Source organism: Trichechus manatus, unplaced genomic scaffold (genome assembly GCF_000243295.1).
Source record: "Trichechus manatus latirostris isolate Lorelei unplaced genomic scaffold, TriManLat1.0 scaffold00071, whole genome shotgun sequence".
NCBI classification, from domain to species: Eukaryota; Metazoa; Chordata; class Mammalia; order Sirenia; family Trichechidae; genus Trichechus; species Trichechus manatus.
In genome coordinates, this window is record NW_004444007.1 from 11,155,108 (window position 1) to 11,173,455 (window position 18,348).

Here is an 18,348-nt window from a genome sequence, read left to right on the forward strand (position 1 = left end):
GTTGTACAACAAGCACACGTGGCACACAGTCATGCGTTTTTAGTCAGTTTCAATGGGTGGTGTGGGCATGAATCAATACTGATAATGAAGGTGAATAGGAACGTGATGATAAAATCTAAAACCAGTCAGTACAGTACATTTTTGTAACTTTGAGTCCATATTTGGTCACAATTTCATGTAAACTATTTCATGGCACTTTTTGTCCATGCAAGTAACAAGCCCAAAGTAAGAAAATAGCAAAAACAATGATTCTCTATCACTGGTATGTCCATATAAATACATAACTTCACATAAGATCAAAAGATCTCTATTTTTGTAGGCTTCTCTCACTGGTTTCACAAACTGCTCAATTTCAGAAGTAAGTGAAGAAAACAAGGACATGTGTACTACTGCAAATAGGAAGAAGCAGCTGTATGTAAACATATCTCAGACTTGTAAAATCTGCAATTCGGTTTTCAACTATAAATATAAAAAGTGGACCATTATATACACAACTTCATGCTTGGAAGGTTAGATTCATCACTGCAGAAAAACAAACAACAGAAAAAGACAAATGCATAGTATTAGTAATCTAGGATAAAGATTCCAAATTAACACTTAAGAAAATTGGTAGAACCTTGAAGAGAGTCTTTTATGAACGAGCCAAATGATCTCCTAATATGTCTCACATATTACTATTCTAACGTCCAGCATGTCATGAAAATTTCCATCCTAGGTTCAACCCACATTTTTCTTTTGCCACTGAGAAGTCTGTGGTGTTCGTCTCAGTAACTGTTCTGGGAAAGCAGAAAATTAGGATTTTTATCACATAAAATGGTCCCGGGGTGACACAGTTAAGTGCGCGACCACTACCTGAAAGGTTGGTGGTTTGAACCCACCTAGATGCACCTCAGAAGACAGGCCTGGTGATCTGCTTCCGAAAGGTCACAGCTTTGAAAACCCTAATGGAGCAATTCTACTCTATACACCTGGGGTTGCCTTGAGTAGGAATCAACTTGATGGCAACTAACGAGGACATCACATATGAACTATTCACATACATTTCCTGTTTATATTGTAAATAATCTTTTCCAAGCATTAAAATTCAACTATGGAAGAGGCTGAGGATTCTGACACCTGACTACAATAGTCTACACTCCTTCATTTCTTGACTCCTCTTTCCTTTGCATGCCCTGCCCTGATCTGAATAACACACAAGGTAGACCTGCCTGCTATCAAGTCTTCAAGGTGAATTACAGGTTCCATCGTGATCTAAGGTAACACGAACCTCTGGCTCCTCATCTACCACAACCAGGATTATTACAGTTTCCCCAGAACTGAAGGTTAAGTCTGAGAGGACTGAGAAGTGTGGTCTTCGCAGTATAAACTTAGGAGCAGGTCTTTGAAGCCTCCTTGACTTTTACTTAAAGAAAAGATCAGTGAAAAAAGTAGAATTTACTTCTTCAGCCTAATGTACAGAGAAGAATGATAAAGATCTCTTCGTCCACCCACCCATGATGGTGACTCATCCACAGAGTCATCTTTCAGTTTATGAATCAACAACATTTGTTCTTCTCTCTCCAAGAAAAATAGATGCTATATTAGGTGTGCGTAGGAGGGCAGGTTCTTGGTGATCTTCAGAGATGGAGTTCACTGTTTTATGCATGTCATGGTAACACCACAAAATGTGCCTTTCTCTCAAACTTTCGCTTACCTCAAATTTAAAACCTGATTCAATTTTGGGTGCCATATGCCAATGATTTGTAAATAATCTACAGAATTGTAAAGATTCGTATCTTTTTTTCAGATTTCTCGGATTTTTTTAGCTTTTAAAACTTCATTAAAAAAACTGTCACCTTGCTTCAGAAAAAAGCTCAGCTACAACAAACCAATCATCCCTACCTGCCAAAATAAAGTTAACTGAAACATTACAAGAGATGAAGGTATAATAGTATAGAATAAGGCCATAGGAACTTTTCATATTAAATAGTTATTAATCTTTTCATGAGGATGGATGATAACCTTAATAGCTTATAGGCATTCTCTTAACAATAAATTCTGCCATTTACCCACTGTGTGAATTATACTGTGAACTGGTACATCATTATTCGTCCATTCTAGTTCAGCAGTTCTTCTTGTCTTGGTAAATTTAGAAACTTGAACTATATCCAGAAAGAAAAGTAATTTAAACAAAGATCAAATAGTTCTGCATATAAAGAAATTATTATTGAAAGTAGCAGAACCAAGAAGACTTGTTAAATAATTACAGTGATTTACACTGCTGTCACAATCTGAAGCTTAGGTCAGACAAGTATTTGCCACTGTGCTCTAGAATGTAATAAGCAAAGTTTAAAGGGTGGTGGATGTAAAATAGATTTATTAAAAACAACCTACTGGACTTATTTTTAAAATACCATTTTAAGAAGAATTTGACCGGACTGACAGTATATTTGAGATGGCTAGGTTGACTACGTGAGGGATTTAGAACATTTTATTATTCTAATTTTTTATTTCTTTTTTTGGGGGGGGTCAGAATGATTTACATTTGTGTGTGCTGGTATGGTAAACAATTGTTGTTGTTGGATGCCCTCAACTTGTTTTTGATTCATAGCAACCCCATGTGACAAGGTAGAATTGCCCCATAGGGTTTTCTAGGCTGCAATCTTTACAGAAGCAGACTGCCAGGTCTTTGTCCTGTGAAGCTGCTGAGTGGATTTGAACCACCAACCTTTCGGTTAGCAGCTAAGCATTTAACCATTTGTGCCACCAGAGCTCCTGATAAACAATATTGAAGTTTTATCACTGAGTTATTATTCTTTACATAAGAACATGTTAGATTCATGAAATCCTTAGTCTTACATAAAATATAACACCAGTCCTGTAGAAAAATAAACACTTAAAATTTCTAATTTCCTAATGTTATTCATATTATTACTACGGGTTAGTCATTTCATGAACCAAAATGATGATAAATCCTTTTTTTGTAGCCATTCTTATCATGTCCTTTCAGATATGAAGCCATTTAGAGGCAGCCCAGAATGATTATGAACCCAAGTTCTGAGCGGTGTCAGAGGCCGGATAAAGTAAACTTTTCACATCTTCCTCTATGTAAAGTGTGCTAATGACTGGATTAAAAAATCATTACAGTATTAAATTACAGGGCAAAGGTTAGACAGCGAATGGTAATTCCAGCCCAGGATATTATTAAACATTCTGTGAACCGGGGTTATGATGGTGAGAGGATAGTTTTCTCAGGTGAAGGAGAATCTGATGATAGGTCTATCTTTCCTGAGAACCACTGGACCTGATCACACTAATTATGACAGCTTAAAAATGGAGTATGGGCAGCTACCAGATAAATGACGCCATCAGAAGCAAGCAAGTGTGCTACACAGATCTGCACAGCACCCGAGATGCTGCGGGGAGAGGCAGCTGAGAGTCAGTTTTTTCTGATTTTCCTACAATCCCAACAGCTTTGCTGCAGGTTAGTCAATGAAGCATGCTGACAAAAATTACTGAATAAGACAAATGAAGTTCTGATACATGCTATGACACGGATGGACCTTGAAAATACTATGCTGAGTGAAATAAATCAGAAACAAAAAGGTACATATTGTATGATTCCACTTATATGAAATATCGAGAATAGGCAAATGCGTGTTGTTAGCTGCCACTGAGTACATTCTGACTCACGGTGACTCCATGTGTGCAGAGTAGAACTCCACAGGGTTTTCAGGGCTGTGGCCTTTTGGAGGCAGATGACCAGGCCTTACTTCTGAAGCACCTCTGGGTGGGTTTGAACCACCAACCTTTCGGTTAGTAGTCCAGTGCTTAACCATTTGCACCACCCAGGTGCAAATGCATAGAGGCCAGTTAATCAGTGGAACTAGGTACAGGTGGGAGGGGGAAAAGGCCGTTATTGCTTACGGGGCACTGAGTTTCTGTTAAAGGTGATGAAAAAATTTGAATATGAATAGTGCTGATGGTTGTACAATGTGGTGAACCTAATTAACATCACTGAAGTGTACCCATGAAAATGGTTGAAATGGCAAATGTTTTGTTATATATATATTTTACAATTGAAAAAAAAACTTCAAAATAGACAAGACTAGGATGTTAAAAAAATTACTGAATAAACCACAAGACACTGGAGAAAAATTTTTACAGTGATCAAAGCAGTGTGCATACTTGCCCCCAGCTTGTTTTTGCATTAATGGTATTCCTTTCTGCATCAGCAGCATAAGCACATTTTTTTACGACTAGGTTCTCACCATTCCTGGGTAAAGGTCTGGCATTTCTGAATAGCACTCAGGTCTCTTCCCTGCTTAAAGATCTGCCATGGCTTCCCACTCTCCTAGCTCTGTAGCATACTAGCTCTGCGCCCTCGGAAGTTACTTAGCCTCTCTGAACTTCAGTTTCCTCATCTGTATCACTAAGGATAATAATACCTTGTAGGCTTATTCTGAGGACTAAATGAAATTATATCCTTTACATGAAAGGGTTTATCCCACATCCTTTGTACATAGAAGGTTCCCTATCGTATACACCAATAATGGTTATAGATAGCCACATGTAGTGGCTAGAATTAACTGGTATCAAAAAGGACTACAATTTAAATATAACCAGGTCTCCTAATAAATTAAGATATTGTTGGTGGACAAAAATTGGTCATCATGCTTGTATTTTCTGCTTTCTCAGTTATGCGGCTCCTATTATCCGGGCTCTACCACATACTAATATATTTATGTAAGAAATTAAATTACAGAAAAAGATGACAATTAAGAATAGTTATAAACAGTAAGAGGACAAGGAGTTTATCAAAAAACAAGCAAACCATTATCAAGATGTGCTGCCCCTTTCCATTCAGAAGAAAAAATCAGATAGGGAACGTTTCAAATTATAACGTTCGCTAAGAACTGTTTTCACTCATCAGCTTAGTAAGAAATCATCAGTAAACGTGCTCTTCAGATATGTTCTGGAAGATGGAATCCTCTGCTTTTTAATACCCAAATAATTTTCATAAATGTCAAATTAAAAACATCTATTCTGAATGGAAAAGACTAGCCTAGGTCAAAAGAAAAGGAGAGTACTACTTAGAAAAAAATTTCCACAAACCCTACCTTTTGCCAACAGCCGGGCATGGGTAATCCATCTGGTCCCTGTTTTAAAGAGAAGAAAAAGTATTCCTCAGGCCCCACAGGCGTGACCATGCTTCACAGTACACATGCTCAAAGGCTTAAGAAGCAGTATTCTCTACCCGTGAGGTGACTTCAGTCATAACCATCTTTTTGCAATTAGTGACTTCCAATATATTACCCAGTGTTAGTTAAGATGAAACAAATTAAAATGTTTTCTAGAGTAAGTACACATTTTGTAAATAAAAAAATCTCTGCCTAATTTTGGAAAAGCAATTTACAAAGCCTAGTGGTCTACTCACAATGACACGTTTAGGTATTAAATCTAAAGGATAACTCTTAATTTCATAAAATACCTCTCGCAATTATCCTTATTAAATAAATGGAAATCACTTCCCTTCCTGGTCATTATGTCTATGGCTGAATGCGTGAAAATGATGAATGACCAATAATGAACCATTTTTATCTGAAGTTTATAGCTCTCAACATGCCAGTATTTTTCCCCTTCCTAGATTTAAAGTAGACATAGTAGATATACTCAATTGAATATAAAGATAGGCGGCTTATCTATACTTTTATAGTAAAATGTTATCCATAGCATTCAACAGATTTTCTATTAAAATTCCTCAGAAGTCAGTCAATGAATTCTGAATAAATAAGGGGTTCCTAAATATTGCAAAGTTTATTTTAATTTAAAGTGTAAGCATTCTTCAGATATAAATGATACAAATAAGGAAGGAAGAGTTGGTAAGTTATTAAGGCATGCTTATGTTTTCCCCCACTAAAATGAGTGTAAAACATGATTTATCATGAATACCAAGCAAACAAAATAGAAGGCTGGGCACTACATATTGAGATTTTCTAACTGTAATTATTGAGTAAATAATTTTTTTTCTATAATCTCTTAAAAGACTTGAGAAGTATAAATTTATCTTTAAAGAATCATGCGTAGAACAGAAGAATAATATGAGAAAATGCAAAAGAAAGATAACCACAAACTCAATCATTAAGGTTTTTCTTAATACCTCAGAAAATATGAATATACTTTCCATTTAAACTTTTTTATTTTTTTTAAAAACACCTCTGAAATAGCTTTCTAAAATATTTGGGAAAAAATTCGGTGATGCCAGATTGGTACAAGGAGAAGGATCAACCAGCAGAATTTTAGGTTTTAGTATAAGGAGGATTTTGAGTTCATGCCAATGGAGACGGGAGATCTGTCTACTTCAGGAACGTGAGTTTCAAAAGGAGAGACCATTAAGTTGAAAATGTTACGTGGCAAAGAAGAGGGTTTGGGCTGCAGACCATTATCTTTAGAAGCTCAGAGAAGCTTGGTTTTCTTCCATAAGGTCTCTTAACAGCATTCTCTTGAATTGGTTAACGCTTGACCACAGAAGCCTAAGTCTGCAGGTTTGGTCTTATTTACAGCCTGGCAGAAATTTAGTGAAAGAGGCCAAAAAGGCTTTATTTCTTTTAGAGAAAGAGAGAGAAAGAAAAAAAAAAAAAAGGGACCGTTATATTTAAGGGCAGAAATAAAATTTAATGGCCTAGCAGTGCCTTTACATAGAAAATTGTGACATAATTTCTAATGTACTCTTTAAATATTTATCCAAGAAATTAAAATTGCAAGGAACACAGATATGTCGGGTCATGCCAGTTGTGAGGGCAATGCCAGGAGGTTAATTTGCATTCAACGATAGACACCCGTGCTCACTCTCTTCACTTCGCAAAGAAGTGCTGAAGGAGCCTGCTCATGCCCATGCATGCAGTAAATTTATCATGTAAAGTTGGCTGCATAAAGCACCGCTTCACACTGATGGAAATGAATATATAACAAACACAGGAATCGCATGCAGGGTGGTAGGAAAGAGAAATACTGTACCAATTGGCAAGGGGCATCCAGCCCATCCAGGCCAGGCTGGCCTGGCTCCCCTTTTTCCCCCTTAACGCCACGGAATCCCTGTTTGTAAAGATTAACTCATAATGTTACTAACACAAGAAATCACTTAAGCACAGATTCTGAAGAAATAACTCCGTTAACAAAAGACTGGGAGAGGAGCAACTCTGAAGGGGAAAGTAACGTCCGGGGAAGCAGGACAGAATTAAACAGAGCTGGGCGTATTCCTGTAATAAGGGCTTGTCTGCCAATGGTGACCTTCCCTTTTGAGGCGTAGGGAATAGCAGTCTGGTTCCTCTTCAGATTCTACGTTCAGGTTCCAGCTGCATATCAGTAGATACTTCTGTGTTAAGAAACCAGGCGGAGCTAGTGGCCAGGTTCAAGGTGTGGACCATATCAGGATGACCAAGACAGATGTTCCGGGAGCCTTAAAGTCTATGTTAAATGACCCCAAACAGAAGGCTTGCATTACCGGTCCCTCCAGCTTGCTCTTCTCCCATCTTATCCCCTTACACATGACATGTGGAGACAGAGTTCCATGAGTCAGACATACCAATGGGCAAGGTGCATCTAATCCAGGGGCACCCTGTTCTCCTTTCTCCCCTTTAGGCCCCTTTTTGCCTTTCTTTCCCTTTTCCCCCTGTGGATACAAGGGTTTAGATAAAAGACAGGTTTTATTTGGGGGGAAAATAACAGTGGGTCAAGAGATGGTTTAGCCAGTCAGAGTCTGGAAGGGCATTTACCACTGTTCTCTGGTTTAGGTAAGGCATGGCACTATAAAAGTTACATTTTTGGAGTGATAATGCATAGGTGGATACTGGGCAACAATTTTTTAAATTTTTATTTAATCCCAGTGTGGGCTTTTACTTAAGATACTCAACGAGACGAAAGGAGACCTAAAAGGCCGGCACATCAGAAAGAAAGATCAGTGCTGGCTTAGACCACAAGGTCTTAGTCATTGTGAATTAGGTGTTTCTGCCACGGACCTGGCTAGGATGACAGATACCAACTGTACTGAGGTTAGCCGGTGGCAAGTGAATTTCAGAGGAATAACGGATAGACACTTTGCCCAATTTTCAATACCTGTCAACCTGCTTTTTTTTCCCAATCCTGTAATAGATGAAAGCTACTTTGAGCCAGAGGAAAAGGAAAAAAATATTAACAGCTTCTATCTTTTTGAAATGCATCCAATTTTTTACTATCTTTTACAGCTCTCATTAAAAAAGTATTCAGTGCATTAAAAAAGGTGTTTCTATTTCATTTAACATTCTGTTTTAGAACACTAAAAGTAAAGAATTTCCTTTAAGTCAGGTAAACACATTTTTAAAAATGTTTATATTTCTCAGCAATGCCAACTGAAGAACGAGACTTATGTCTAAGCCCAGGAATCCTCTTTAATTCACTCTTATCGATTTCATGCCAGGTGTTCACAATGGTAAATGAGTTTCCAGCTTACTATAATGCAACAAGAGCCAAAAAAAAAAAAAAATCTGTTCAAGATAGAAAAAGCAGTTTGGACTCAGTTGAGCTAATACTAACAATGAAGTAGGCAGGGTAATTATATAGTGGGAATGTAGCCACAGAAATTAGTATTTAGGAATCAAGGTAAAGGTCGTGGGGAATTTGCATGGATCATAAGGAAGGAGGAATTAAGGAAAGGAGGCAAAAAGTGGAGAAGGAAGGAGTGCACTTCAACTGTTTCATATTATCATCAGCATCTCTGCATATTTACAGACAGGGAGTTGGTGCCAAAGAGAATAGAAACTACACGATACACATGTAAATTAGTGTATCCATTCTGCAATCAGGATGAGAGTTACCAAAAAACTAAAATAATTTCTGGAGCAAAACACTATGAATATTCAAAGGTGAAAAGACACGTGTAACAGAAAGTATATGTGATTCACATTCATATTAATGCATTCATTCTGACAGAGTGAGTGAAAGCTCCTCAATTATCTCCTGTGTGCCAAAAAGATTGCATCAGAAGGCTCAGAATCAAAACCATTTGGGCTTCTTGAATACCAGGAAAAGAGAGAAACCCTGTGCGGTTTATTTGCTCACTATCAAAGACAAAGACAGGAGAAGCCAGGGTGAAATGAGAGCAGATGGGTGAAATGAGAGCAGATGTGATGGGAATCAGACGGGAGGAGCATTCTGGAGTAAACTGCTCACTCATACAAGACGAACCAACTTCCTCCTTCAGCAAATTACTCTTCAGGGCCATGCCATAAACTTGATTTAACCAGTTTGGGTGAGCTCCTTCCTCCCAGGAGGCAGTGGACTCTTTCACTCAGGTGTGACTGAGGCCAGGTGTGTTGGGTATTTTTAATTTAGAATTCAATTCCTTATTTGATTGGTAAATCAACTCAGATTAACCACTCAACAGAAAAATGTTGTCCTGTGAATGCTGATTGTGACAGGCTATGAGAATGATTTTTCAGTAATATTTTAGTAAGCCTCAAGCCTCATGGAGAACAGACACTAAAGTACAAAGAAGAATGTATCAATGTTATTAATCAACATTGTTTTGTGATAGGTAGCGATTCCCCATACAACATAAAATCATCTGTCGTGTGGGGATCAGCGTGTGAGGGCTCTTGCTAATTTTTATCTCCCACATCAAAGAATGACATACGTAAAGGGTTCATATTTAGAACCTAATTTTGCTAAATATAAAGCTTCTAATCGTGGGTTCTGAAACATGAAAATATGTTCCTATGGGTGATTTACATTAGTCTGAGGATTAAATTTGTACCCTCATGTTTTCATAAGTTATAATACCAGTAACGTCTTTCTTGTTTAAAAGCACAAATGTGAGTAATGGTGACATGCTTTTGAGTATGTAAGACTTTAGACTCATACAACCCAATTAGCTAAATACAAATATAAATACATACAATCTTTAAAGAAGGAACACCTGGGCTAAAAGCTTATACGCGTGATTTGTCTCAAAACATGTATATCTTACAGATTAGAATTTATAATTCAGATTAAAATAACTTTTTCATGCCTCTGTTTCCTTGTCTGTGAAATGAGGATAATAGTACCAACCTCAGAGGGTTGTAATTAAGATTAAAACACATCATATGTAAAGCTCTTGGGAAATCACACAATAAGGGCTCAGGAAATGTGATAAGGATGAAGATGGTAACGGTGGTGGTGGTACCTATAGATAACCAAACTCGTGAGCTTTCTTACCGATGAGAGGTTAAGTGAAATTTCAAACCTGAGGCATAGACAGCAGGCTTTACACCCTTTTTTAACAACTCTCATTTGGCCTTGCTTTTCAATAGCTAGGAACTTCACTGTTCAAGAGACTTCCTAGGGTTCTAAAAACAGGGTTAAGTGGAGCAGGACATGAATTAATCTGACAAGTATAATTGGTTTAAATTTGCACTGTGAGAGTGCAATTTCATCCATCAATTTATAGATTTTCACTAATATACTGAAGTGCTGAGTTTCTGCTTGTTTTGTTGTGTCCAAGGTTAATAAAAAGTCTGTCAGATCTACTATCAGGGCAAATACCCAAAGTACAAAGAGAGGGAAAGAGAAAGGGAGAAAAGAAGAAAGGGAAGGAAGAAATGATTCTCAAAATCCATAATCCGAATTTCGGTTTCAGACGTAAAACAATTTTGCCTGATGCGGGGTCCTATATACCCTGGAGTTGATGGTCCTGAGGTAAAACTGAAACACCAAGGTCATAAAATACTCTGATATTTTCATTTTATAAAATCTACGGCTGTCTGCTCTGAGTCTGAAAGCGGCATGTCTTAGTCCCTGAGTAACCGACTCCCTCTGGTTTATCGGTCACAATGCTTACTTACTCTCTGTTTTACAACCAAAAAGGAAGGTACAGAACATATATTCTGTCTGTGTACTGAGGATGTTGTGATGATAAATAAGATAGTGGCTTTACAGGGTGAGGTGAGCTCTGATAGAAGACCACTGCAGATCTGTGCTGCTTAACTTCCCTTTGGTGCAATGAATGCCCTATATTCCTTTTTTTTTTTTTCATTTTCAGGAATTTCTGGACATTACATTTTTCAGCAAGTTGATGTCGGGTGGTTGAGAGACTGTAGTTTGGAAATCTGGGGATTGTAATGCTTTTCTTCTATGCTAGACAGTGCTCTCATTTCTAGCTGTGTCGGCTTCTTTACTTAAAGACCTTGTTCTTTAGAGCAGACAATGGTGCGTTTTTGGTGCACAGGACAGAGAGATTAGGAGTACAGTGGAATGGCACAGGTTAACAGCAAAGCAGGCTGCATGAGAAGAATGACACCAGGCGCGTGCTAAGGTGGAGAGGTCACCTTTTCTCCCTTCTCTCCTAGATCACCCTTCTCACCACGCGAACCAGGGAAGCCCTACAAGATAAAAAGAAAACCAAGAAGATCTATTTGTTTAACTGTGGTGAAGTTACACCGAAAAAAAAAAATTAGGGCTGCATGTTTCTGATCTCAAATATAAATAAAAACAGCATGCCAGACAATCTCAAAACTTAGACAGGTAAACCAGCACTTAGAAATGAACCATCATCTAACACCATAAGGATCTATATCAACAGGTTTCCTTGCCTTGTCTCCTAAGACATACACAGTGGAACGAATATCAGGACATCAGTCTGAATCCCAGCAAGTTCACGGATTTGTGTGGTTTTGGGCAAACCACGTACCTCTCTGCAATTTAGTTCTGTGACTGTTGTGAGCATTACATGAGGTGATACATATAAAGTCCTCGCATGATGCCTGCTCATAAGAGGTGCTCAATAATCAGTGACTATTATTACTTTTTCTGTTTTATTATTCACATAATATAAGATGAGCAGTGATAGTTCCTAGAGGCATTTACTTTTGGCGTTCTCTATTTTCATAAAATTGTATTAGCATAAGATACATACAGACTTTATGGCAAAAGGAAGAAAGTATTGCCTAGCCGTGTGGAGAGTAAACAAAATACACCATTCCCTAAGGGTAGCATATGCGAGATACTGTGATTTTATGTGTATTTTTTACATAAGTCGTTTACCTGCGGATGTTAAGAATGTCCCTAATTTGGGAAATTATGTTGAAGTGCCACTATTGACTGTCAGGTATTAATTTGATACCAGCTGATTATGTATTCCCTTTTATATTTATCTCATGCAAACACTAGTGTACTTTATATTGCTGTCTTCATGCACAGCAATATATGCTGTATGCATAGCTATATCACAGAAGAAATAAGAAGTATTCTTTCTGTTATTGATGATGGAGCCCATCAGCATCTATTATAATTGGAAGATGTTTATTACATGTATTACTTACATCCAGACCAGGCTCTCCATCTTTCCCCTGCCAAAGAATCACAGTAACTACATTAGTGTTCCTAAGTTTCATGATTACGTTATTGTTTTATTTAAGGCTGCATGGACATGCAACACTGGTATTAGAACAGCTACTTCAGAAAAGGGGAAAAGATTCTCTATTGATTAGTAATACAAATTTCTTTCACTACCTCGAGTGAAGAGACTGTTAATGTTGCAGCTAAGGCTCATGAAGATTTTTATTATATAGAGGGTTAAACAGACTGATGATATTTTGCTGAAGTTTGATGCTCGGTATCCAAGTTATTAGTTCAGGGTTAAGTCAAAAGCAAAAACACTACTGAGTTGATTTAAAAACACACCAGCACTAACAGACTATGTGAATTAATGTTCTGTGCTACTTTAACTTGCTAACTCAGTAATTAGCTCATGAACGAGTAAAGAATGTGAAAACTCTTCGTTAAATGCAGTCTTAATTTGGCTAGATGTTCATCTTATCTATAAAGCATGAGAAGGCAGCAACCTAAGAATTGTTTTTAAGGAAGCTTTGTAAGTGAATGATCCTCAAATATAAAAGGAGTCGTCAGACAGTTATGCAAGGATGATAAATTCACCCCCGAAATACAGAGGATCATGGTGATGGCCCTACTGTGTTACGTGACTGATCCACCCGAAGTTACTGAGAGGCTGCTTTGATTCCGTCAATTAGATTTTGAAATCTATTTCAAAATCAGCATCTTTTTTTTTTAGCAGGGAATTAATCACGGTTTATTATTCCAGTAATATATAAAATGTGGAAGGTACGTAGAGTTTAAAAACCTTAATGCAACGTATCCTACTGTAGTCCTACCCTATCCTAATGAATCAATTATAATTATCCCGAAGACCATGTTTTTGAAGTAAACCTGAAGCCTGAATTTGAATTCCGTGTCACTGAGAATTTTCAGAAGATAGAATGTTATTGACCTGCTGAAGCTCATCTGCCATCCCAATCCTTTAGAAAGGTCAGAAACATAAATGTCATTGTCAACATCAACCTAATTTGAGAAATAACTTTTATTAGCAAGAATAGTTTTAGTAAAAGATCGATGCGAAAAGATAAAATCTGAAGAGGTTGTTTTAAATGAAAGCTTCCACACCCGTTTTTGGAGACAGTGACCTTCAAAGGAAGTCTCAGTGATGGGAGTCCTTGGCATCAGATGGCACAGCCAGGGTGTTATCTGCCAGCCTGAATCCTGCTTTCAGGTTAGCACTGCTTATTCCATGGACATCTGTGATCCTCCCAGTCTCGTGAAGTGTGTGAGTGTGTGTCTGTACATGCTGAGGCGCGTAGGGGGAGAATGGGACTGGGTGAGACACTGACTATGACCTAGCTCTGAAGGACATGGTTATACTGGTACTTTAGATAATTAGTGGTTGTTCTTTGCTCCCGTAACATGATTAGTCAGCCCCATGAGGAAAGGGTTAACAGTATCAGTGACAAGTCATCTGTTCATGCTGAAGGTAAGGGCAGTGCAAGTGACACTGAACTCACAGGCAGACCATAGGGCCCTCTGGGTCCTGGCTCTCCCACAGCTCCTTTTTCACCCTAGAATGGGAGGAGAAAAGTTCAAATCATACACGGCTATACTCACAAACACACAGAGGCACTTTCTCTGACGGCACGCGTATCATGAAACCTCATAAGGAGTCTCTGGTTGGTGTAACCGAAAGGTTGGCAGTTTCAAACCAGCCAGAGGTGCTTCAGAAGAAAGGACTGGCTATCTGCTTCCAAAAGGTCACAGTCCAGTTCTATGGAGCAGCTCTACTCTGCATATATGGGAGTCACCATGAGTGGAATCGACCTGATGGCAATTTTTTTTTTAAATTCAAAGTACCATTCTATTAAAGTTCCAAAGATTCAGACTCTTAGGGATGGCTGCCAGTGATACAGTAAAACCAAAAAAAAAAAAACAAAAACAAAAACAAACTCATTGCCGTCAAGTTGATTCTGATTCACAGTGACCCTGCAGGACAGAGTAGAACTGTCCCATAGGGTTTCCAAGGAGTGGCTGGTGGATTCAAACTGCCGACCTTTTGGTTAGCAGCCATAGCTCTTTAACCACTGCACCACCAGGGCTCCGATGCAGTAAAAGTAATCCACAAAAGCCTATTTGACTAAAATCACCTATGAAAGAAGGGCAGTAAGAGACTGCTGCTGCCTAGATCTGCATATCTAGAATACTGTAACCGGGTTTCTTCAGAATTATTGTGAAACATTTGTTACTAATTATTTCACATTACTATTTTTTTTATGTAAAAATGCTTTTTTTTTCCCTTATCAAACATCTCTTCTTCACCAAGCCATTCCTGGGCCACCTTCTCCATCTTTGGAGCTGTATTTTACTTCACAGCACTCCCCTCACGGGCAGACATAAGAGTGTTAACCTGTTTATTCTCTGCTGCCCTAACTAGAATATGTGCTTCACTATACTGGGGCCTCTAGTTTTGTCCCTTACGGCATCCCCAGTGCTTAGAACTGTGTCAATAAATATTTGTTGGAAGGAAGTATCAATCTAAGTCAATATAGTCACAAACATATTTTGCTTCTTTTCCAAAAAAGAAGATTTAAAAACTTTTATTATGCTCAATAAATGCCTGGTAATGTCAATAAATGTTACCTTCATTACTCTCTTTCCAAGTGCATATTTGAATAGATCTTTACCTGTGTTTTATTGACTATGCAAAGACATTCGATTGTGTGGATCATAACAAATTATGGATAACATTGCCAAGAATGGGAATTCCAGAACACTTCATTGTGCTCATGAGGAACCTGTACACAGATCAAGAGGCAGTTGTTCAGACAAAACAAGGGAATATTGCGTGATTTAAAGTCAGGAAAGGTGTGCATCAGGGTTGCATCCTTTCACCATACCTATTCAATCTGTATGCTGAGCAAATAATCCGAGAAGCTGGACTATATGAAGAAGAAAGGGGCATCAGGATTGGAGGAAGACTCATTAACAACCTGCAATATGCAGATGACACTATCTTGCTTGCTGAAAGTAAAGAGGACTTGAAGCACTTACTGATGAAGATCAAAGACCACAGCCTTCAGTATGGATTACACTTCAACATAAAGAAAACAAAAATCCTCACAAATGGACCAATAAGCAACATCATGATAAATGGAGAAAAGATTGAAGTTATCAAGGATTTCATTTTACTTGGATCCACAATCAACACCCATGGGAGCAGCAGTCAGGAAATCAAAAGACGCATTGCATTGGGCAAATCTGCTGCAAAAGACCTCTTTACAGTGTTGAAAAGCAAAGATGTCACCTTGAAGACTAAGGTGCGCCTGACCCAAGCCATGGTATTTTCAATTGCATTATATGCATGCGAAAGCTGGACAATGAATAAGGAAGACCGAAGCAGAATTGACGCCTATGAATTGTGGTGTTGGCGAAGAATATGGAATATACCATGGGCTGCCAAAAGAGCAAACAAATCTGTCTTGGAAGTACAACCAGAATGCTCCTTAGAAGGAAGGATGGCGAGACTATGTCTTACATCCTTTGGACATGTTGTCAGGAGGGATCAGTCCCTAGAGAAGGAAATCATGCTTGGTAAAGTAGAGGGTCACTGATAAAGAGGAAGACCCTCAACAAGATGGACTGACACAGTGGCTGCAACAATGGGCTCAAGCATAACGATTGTTTAGCATGGTGCAGGACCGGGCAGTGTTTCATTCTGTGGTGCAGGGGGTCACTATGAGTCGGAACCGACTTGACGGCACCTAACAACAACAATTTAAACAGAATGGCCTGCCCGTATGAAATGATAATCTTGAATGCTTATCCAGAATTAGGGTTACTGAAGTTTGTCCATGAATATGAAATAATTGTGATCATAGTTAAAGAAAGAGATGTTCTGCTTTTCAAATAGTGTTTTCTTCTCCTGCCACCTTCAAACTCCAATTTAGCACGAATCCTTTAGGAGTAACAGTGATGTTTATATGAGTAGCCAAACAAAATGTTCCCTTCTTTTGCCACACCCCTGAAGAAGTTTATGGGTTAGTAAATCTTTCTTCAGAGGCAAAATGTCAAGTTCAGCGAATAAGTGTGCATGCGGTACCACACATTATGCTCATGTTTCTCTCAGGGCTTCGAACTGGTTCCTCCCGGTTCAGCCATGGTCGAGGAAGCGAGACCGAACAAGAACCGAATTTTAAAAATTTGGGTAAACAAAAAACAAACAAACAAAAAAAATGAACCCGTTGCCTTCAAGTCGAATCCAACTCATAGAGACCCTATAGGACAGAGTGGAACTGCCCCACAGGGTTTCCAAGGAGCAGCTGGTGGATTCAAACTGTCGACTTTTTCCCTTAGGAGCCAAGCTCTTAACCATTGTGCCACCAGGGATCCTTGGGTGAACTGGAACGGGAAAAATTATTGGTCGAAGCCCTACTAGAAACCTAATTTCCCTCTCAGAAACCAAGGGCAGCGTATGCGTTGCATAGCAACCATATCTCTTGCCTTTGAGCAGAGTCGGAAACAGTGGTGACCCACTCACGCCTGTCCCTCTCCACAGTCCTGCCAATAATCCAGTCTCACACATTAGGCTTCTGAAAGAGCTCACTATGCCTCTTCCCAGTCTTCCATTCCAGGGCTTAGACCTGTAATTTTTCCCATTCTGGTTGTCATTCTGGAACCCCCAATTGTAAAAATTCAGGTCTGTTCTGGTTTTGCTTCATTGGCCATGACCGAACCGGCTGGAAGCCCTGGTTTCTGTATACTCCAGATTCCCATGTGAGCAAATTTCAGGTCACTATTAACATTCTTCAAAAGGAGCCCTGGAGGCACAGTGGTTAAGCGCTCGACTGCTAATCAAAAGGTCAGTGGTTTGAACTCACGAGCAACTCCGCAGGAGAAAGATGTGTCAGTCTGCTTACGTAAAGATCACAGCCTTGGAAACCCTGGGGCAGTCCTACTCTGTCCTATAGGGTCACTATGAATCAGAATTGACTCGACAGCGATGGGTTTTTTGGTTTTTATTAACATTCTTCTTTAATCCAAATTTAAGATGTTGGCAGAGATAATTAGCACTGTCCCCTAGAGGGTCATATTACAGCTGTTTAAATTTTTTGAGATTATTGAAAATAAATATAATAAAAGCTAGGTGAATTTTACACATTATTACTTTATTCTTACTACAAAAAGAGCAGCAATTACTTTCAGTAAACTGCCCAGGCTTTGAAATGAAAGATTTAAATTTGAATTCTAGTTCTGTCTGTCCTTATTGGCTGTGTGGCCTCAAGTAACTATCCTAACCTTTCAGTGCCTTAGTTGCAACTTGCTGTAAAATGATAATAATAATACATATTCGCAAGAATTGTTCTGAAGAATAAATGCAATTATAATATATGACATGTTGGCAGATAATATGTTCTATAAATAATAGCTATTATCAGTATTTTACAATTAGAGGTAACCCAAAGAGCACTAACTGAAAATCAGTGTCTTTCAATTTGACCTGGCAGTATTACTTACAATTTTAAAACAGTAGTGTGTGTGTGCTTAGTGGGAGTTGGGAGTTGAAATGGAGGGCTCACACAATCTGGAGTAGGTCTAGTTTGAAAAAAATTCCAGATTATTTTGATATATCCACTCCCTTCCTCTTCCTCTGGTTGAGAACCATGGTTTTATTTGTTTTAATAATGAGTATACCACGGCTTCCACCACTTGAGTGTCAGTTTGTTGTACTATGATGGCTTGCGTGTTGCTACAATGCTGGAAGCTATGTCATTGGTATTTCAAATACCAGCAGGTTACCCCTGGTGGACAAGTTTCAGGAAACCTTCCAGACTAAGACAGACTAGGAAGAAAGGCCTGGTGATCTGCTTCCAAAAACTGGCCAAGAAAAACCCTATGGAAAGCCTGTGAGCGGCCATTTAAGATACTCCACTGGTCTCATCCCTTCGGGAGCAAGGGAGAATGAAGAGAACAGGATACAACGAAAAGATTAGTCCAAAGGACTAATTGTCCACAGCT

The 18,348-nt window shown here is 38.6% G+C and overlaps 1 protein-coding gene across 2 annotated transcripts in view; it reads right to left on the minus strand.

The window, feature by feature from the left end:
- Positions 1-259: 259 nt before the first annotated feature.
- The window catches only part of COL25A1 (collagen type XXV alpha 1 chain), a 527,832-nt gene continuing 509,743 nt past the window's right edge, over positions 260-18,348 (minus strand). The window contains exons 33-38 of one of the 2 annotated variants that reach the window (XM_004380232.2): positions 13,848-13,901; positions 12,315-12,341; positions 11,322-11,375; positions 6,997-7,074; positions 5,100-5,138; positions 260-522 (exon numbers count right to left, since the gene is read on the minus strand). In XM_004380232.2, coding sequence (XP_004380289.1) covers positions 520-522; positions 5,100-5,138; positions 6,997-7,074; positions 11,322-11,375; positions 12,315-12,341; positions 13,848-13,901 — 255 coding nt within the window. In that variant the 3' untranslated portion in view covers positions 260-519. Of the gene's footprint in view, positions 523-5,099; positions 5,139-6,996; positions 7,075-11,052; positions 11,376-12,314; positions 12,342-13,847; positions 13,902-18,348 lie in introns of those variants that run through there. The other variant, XM_004380233.1, reaches the window with a different exon arrangement.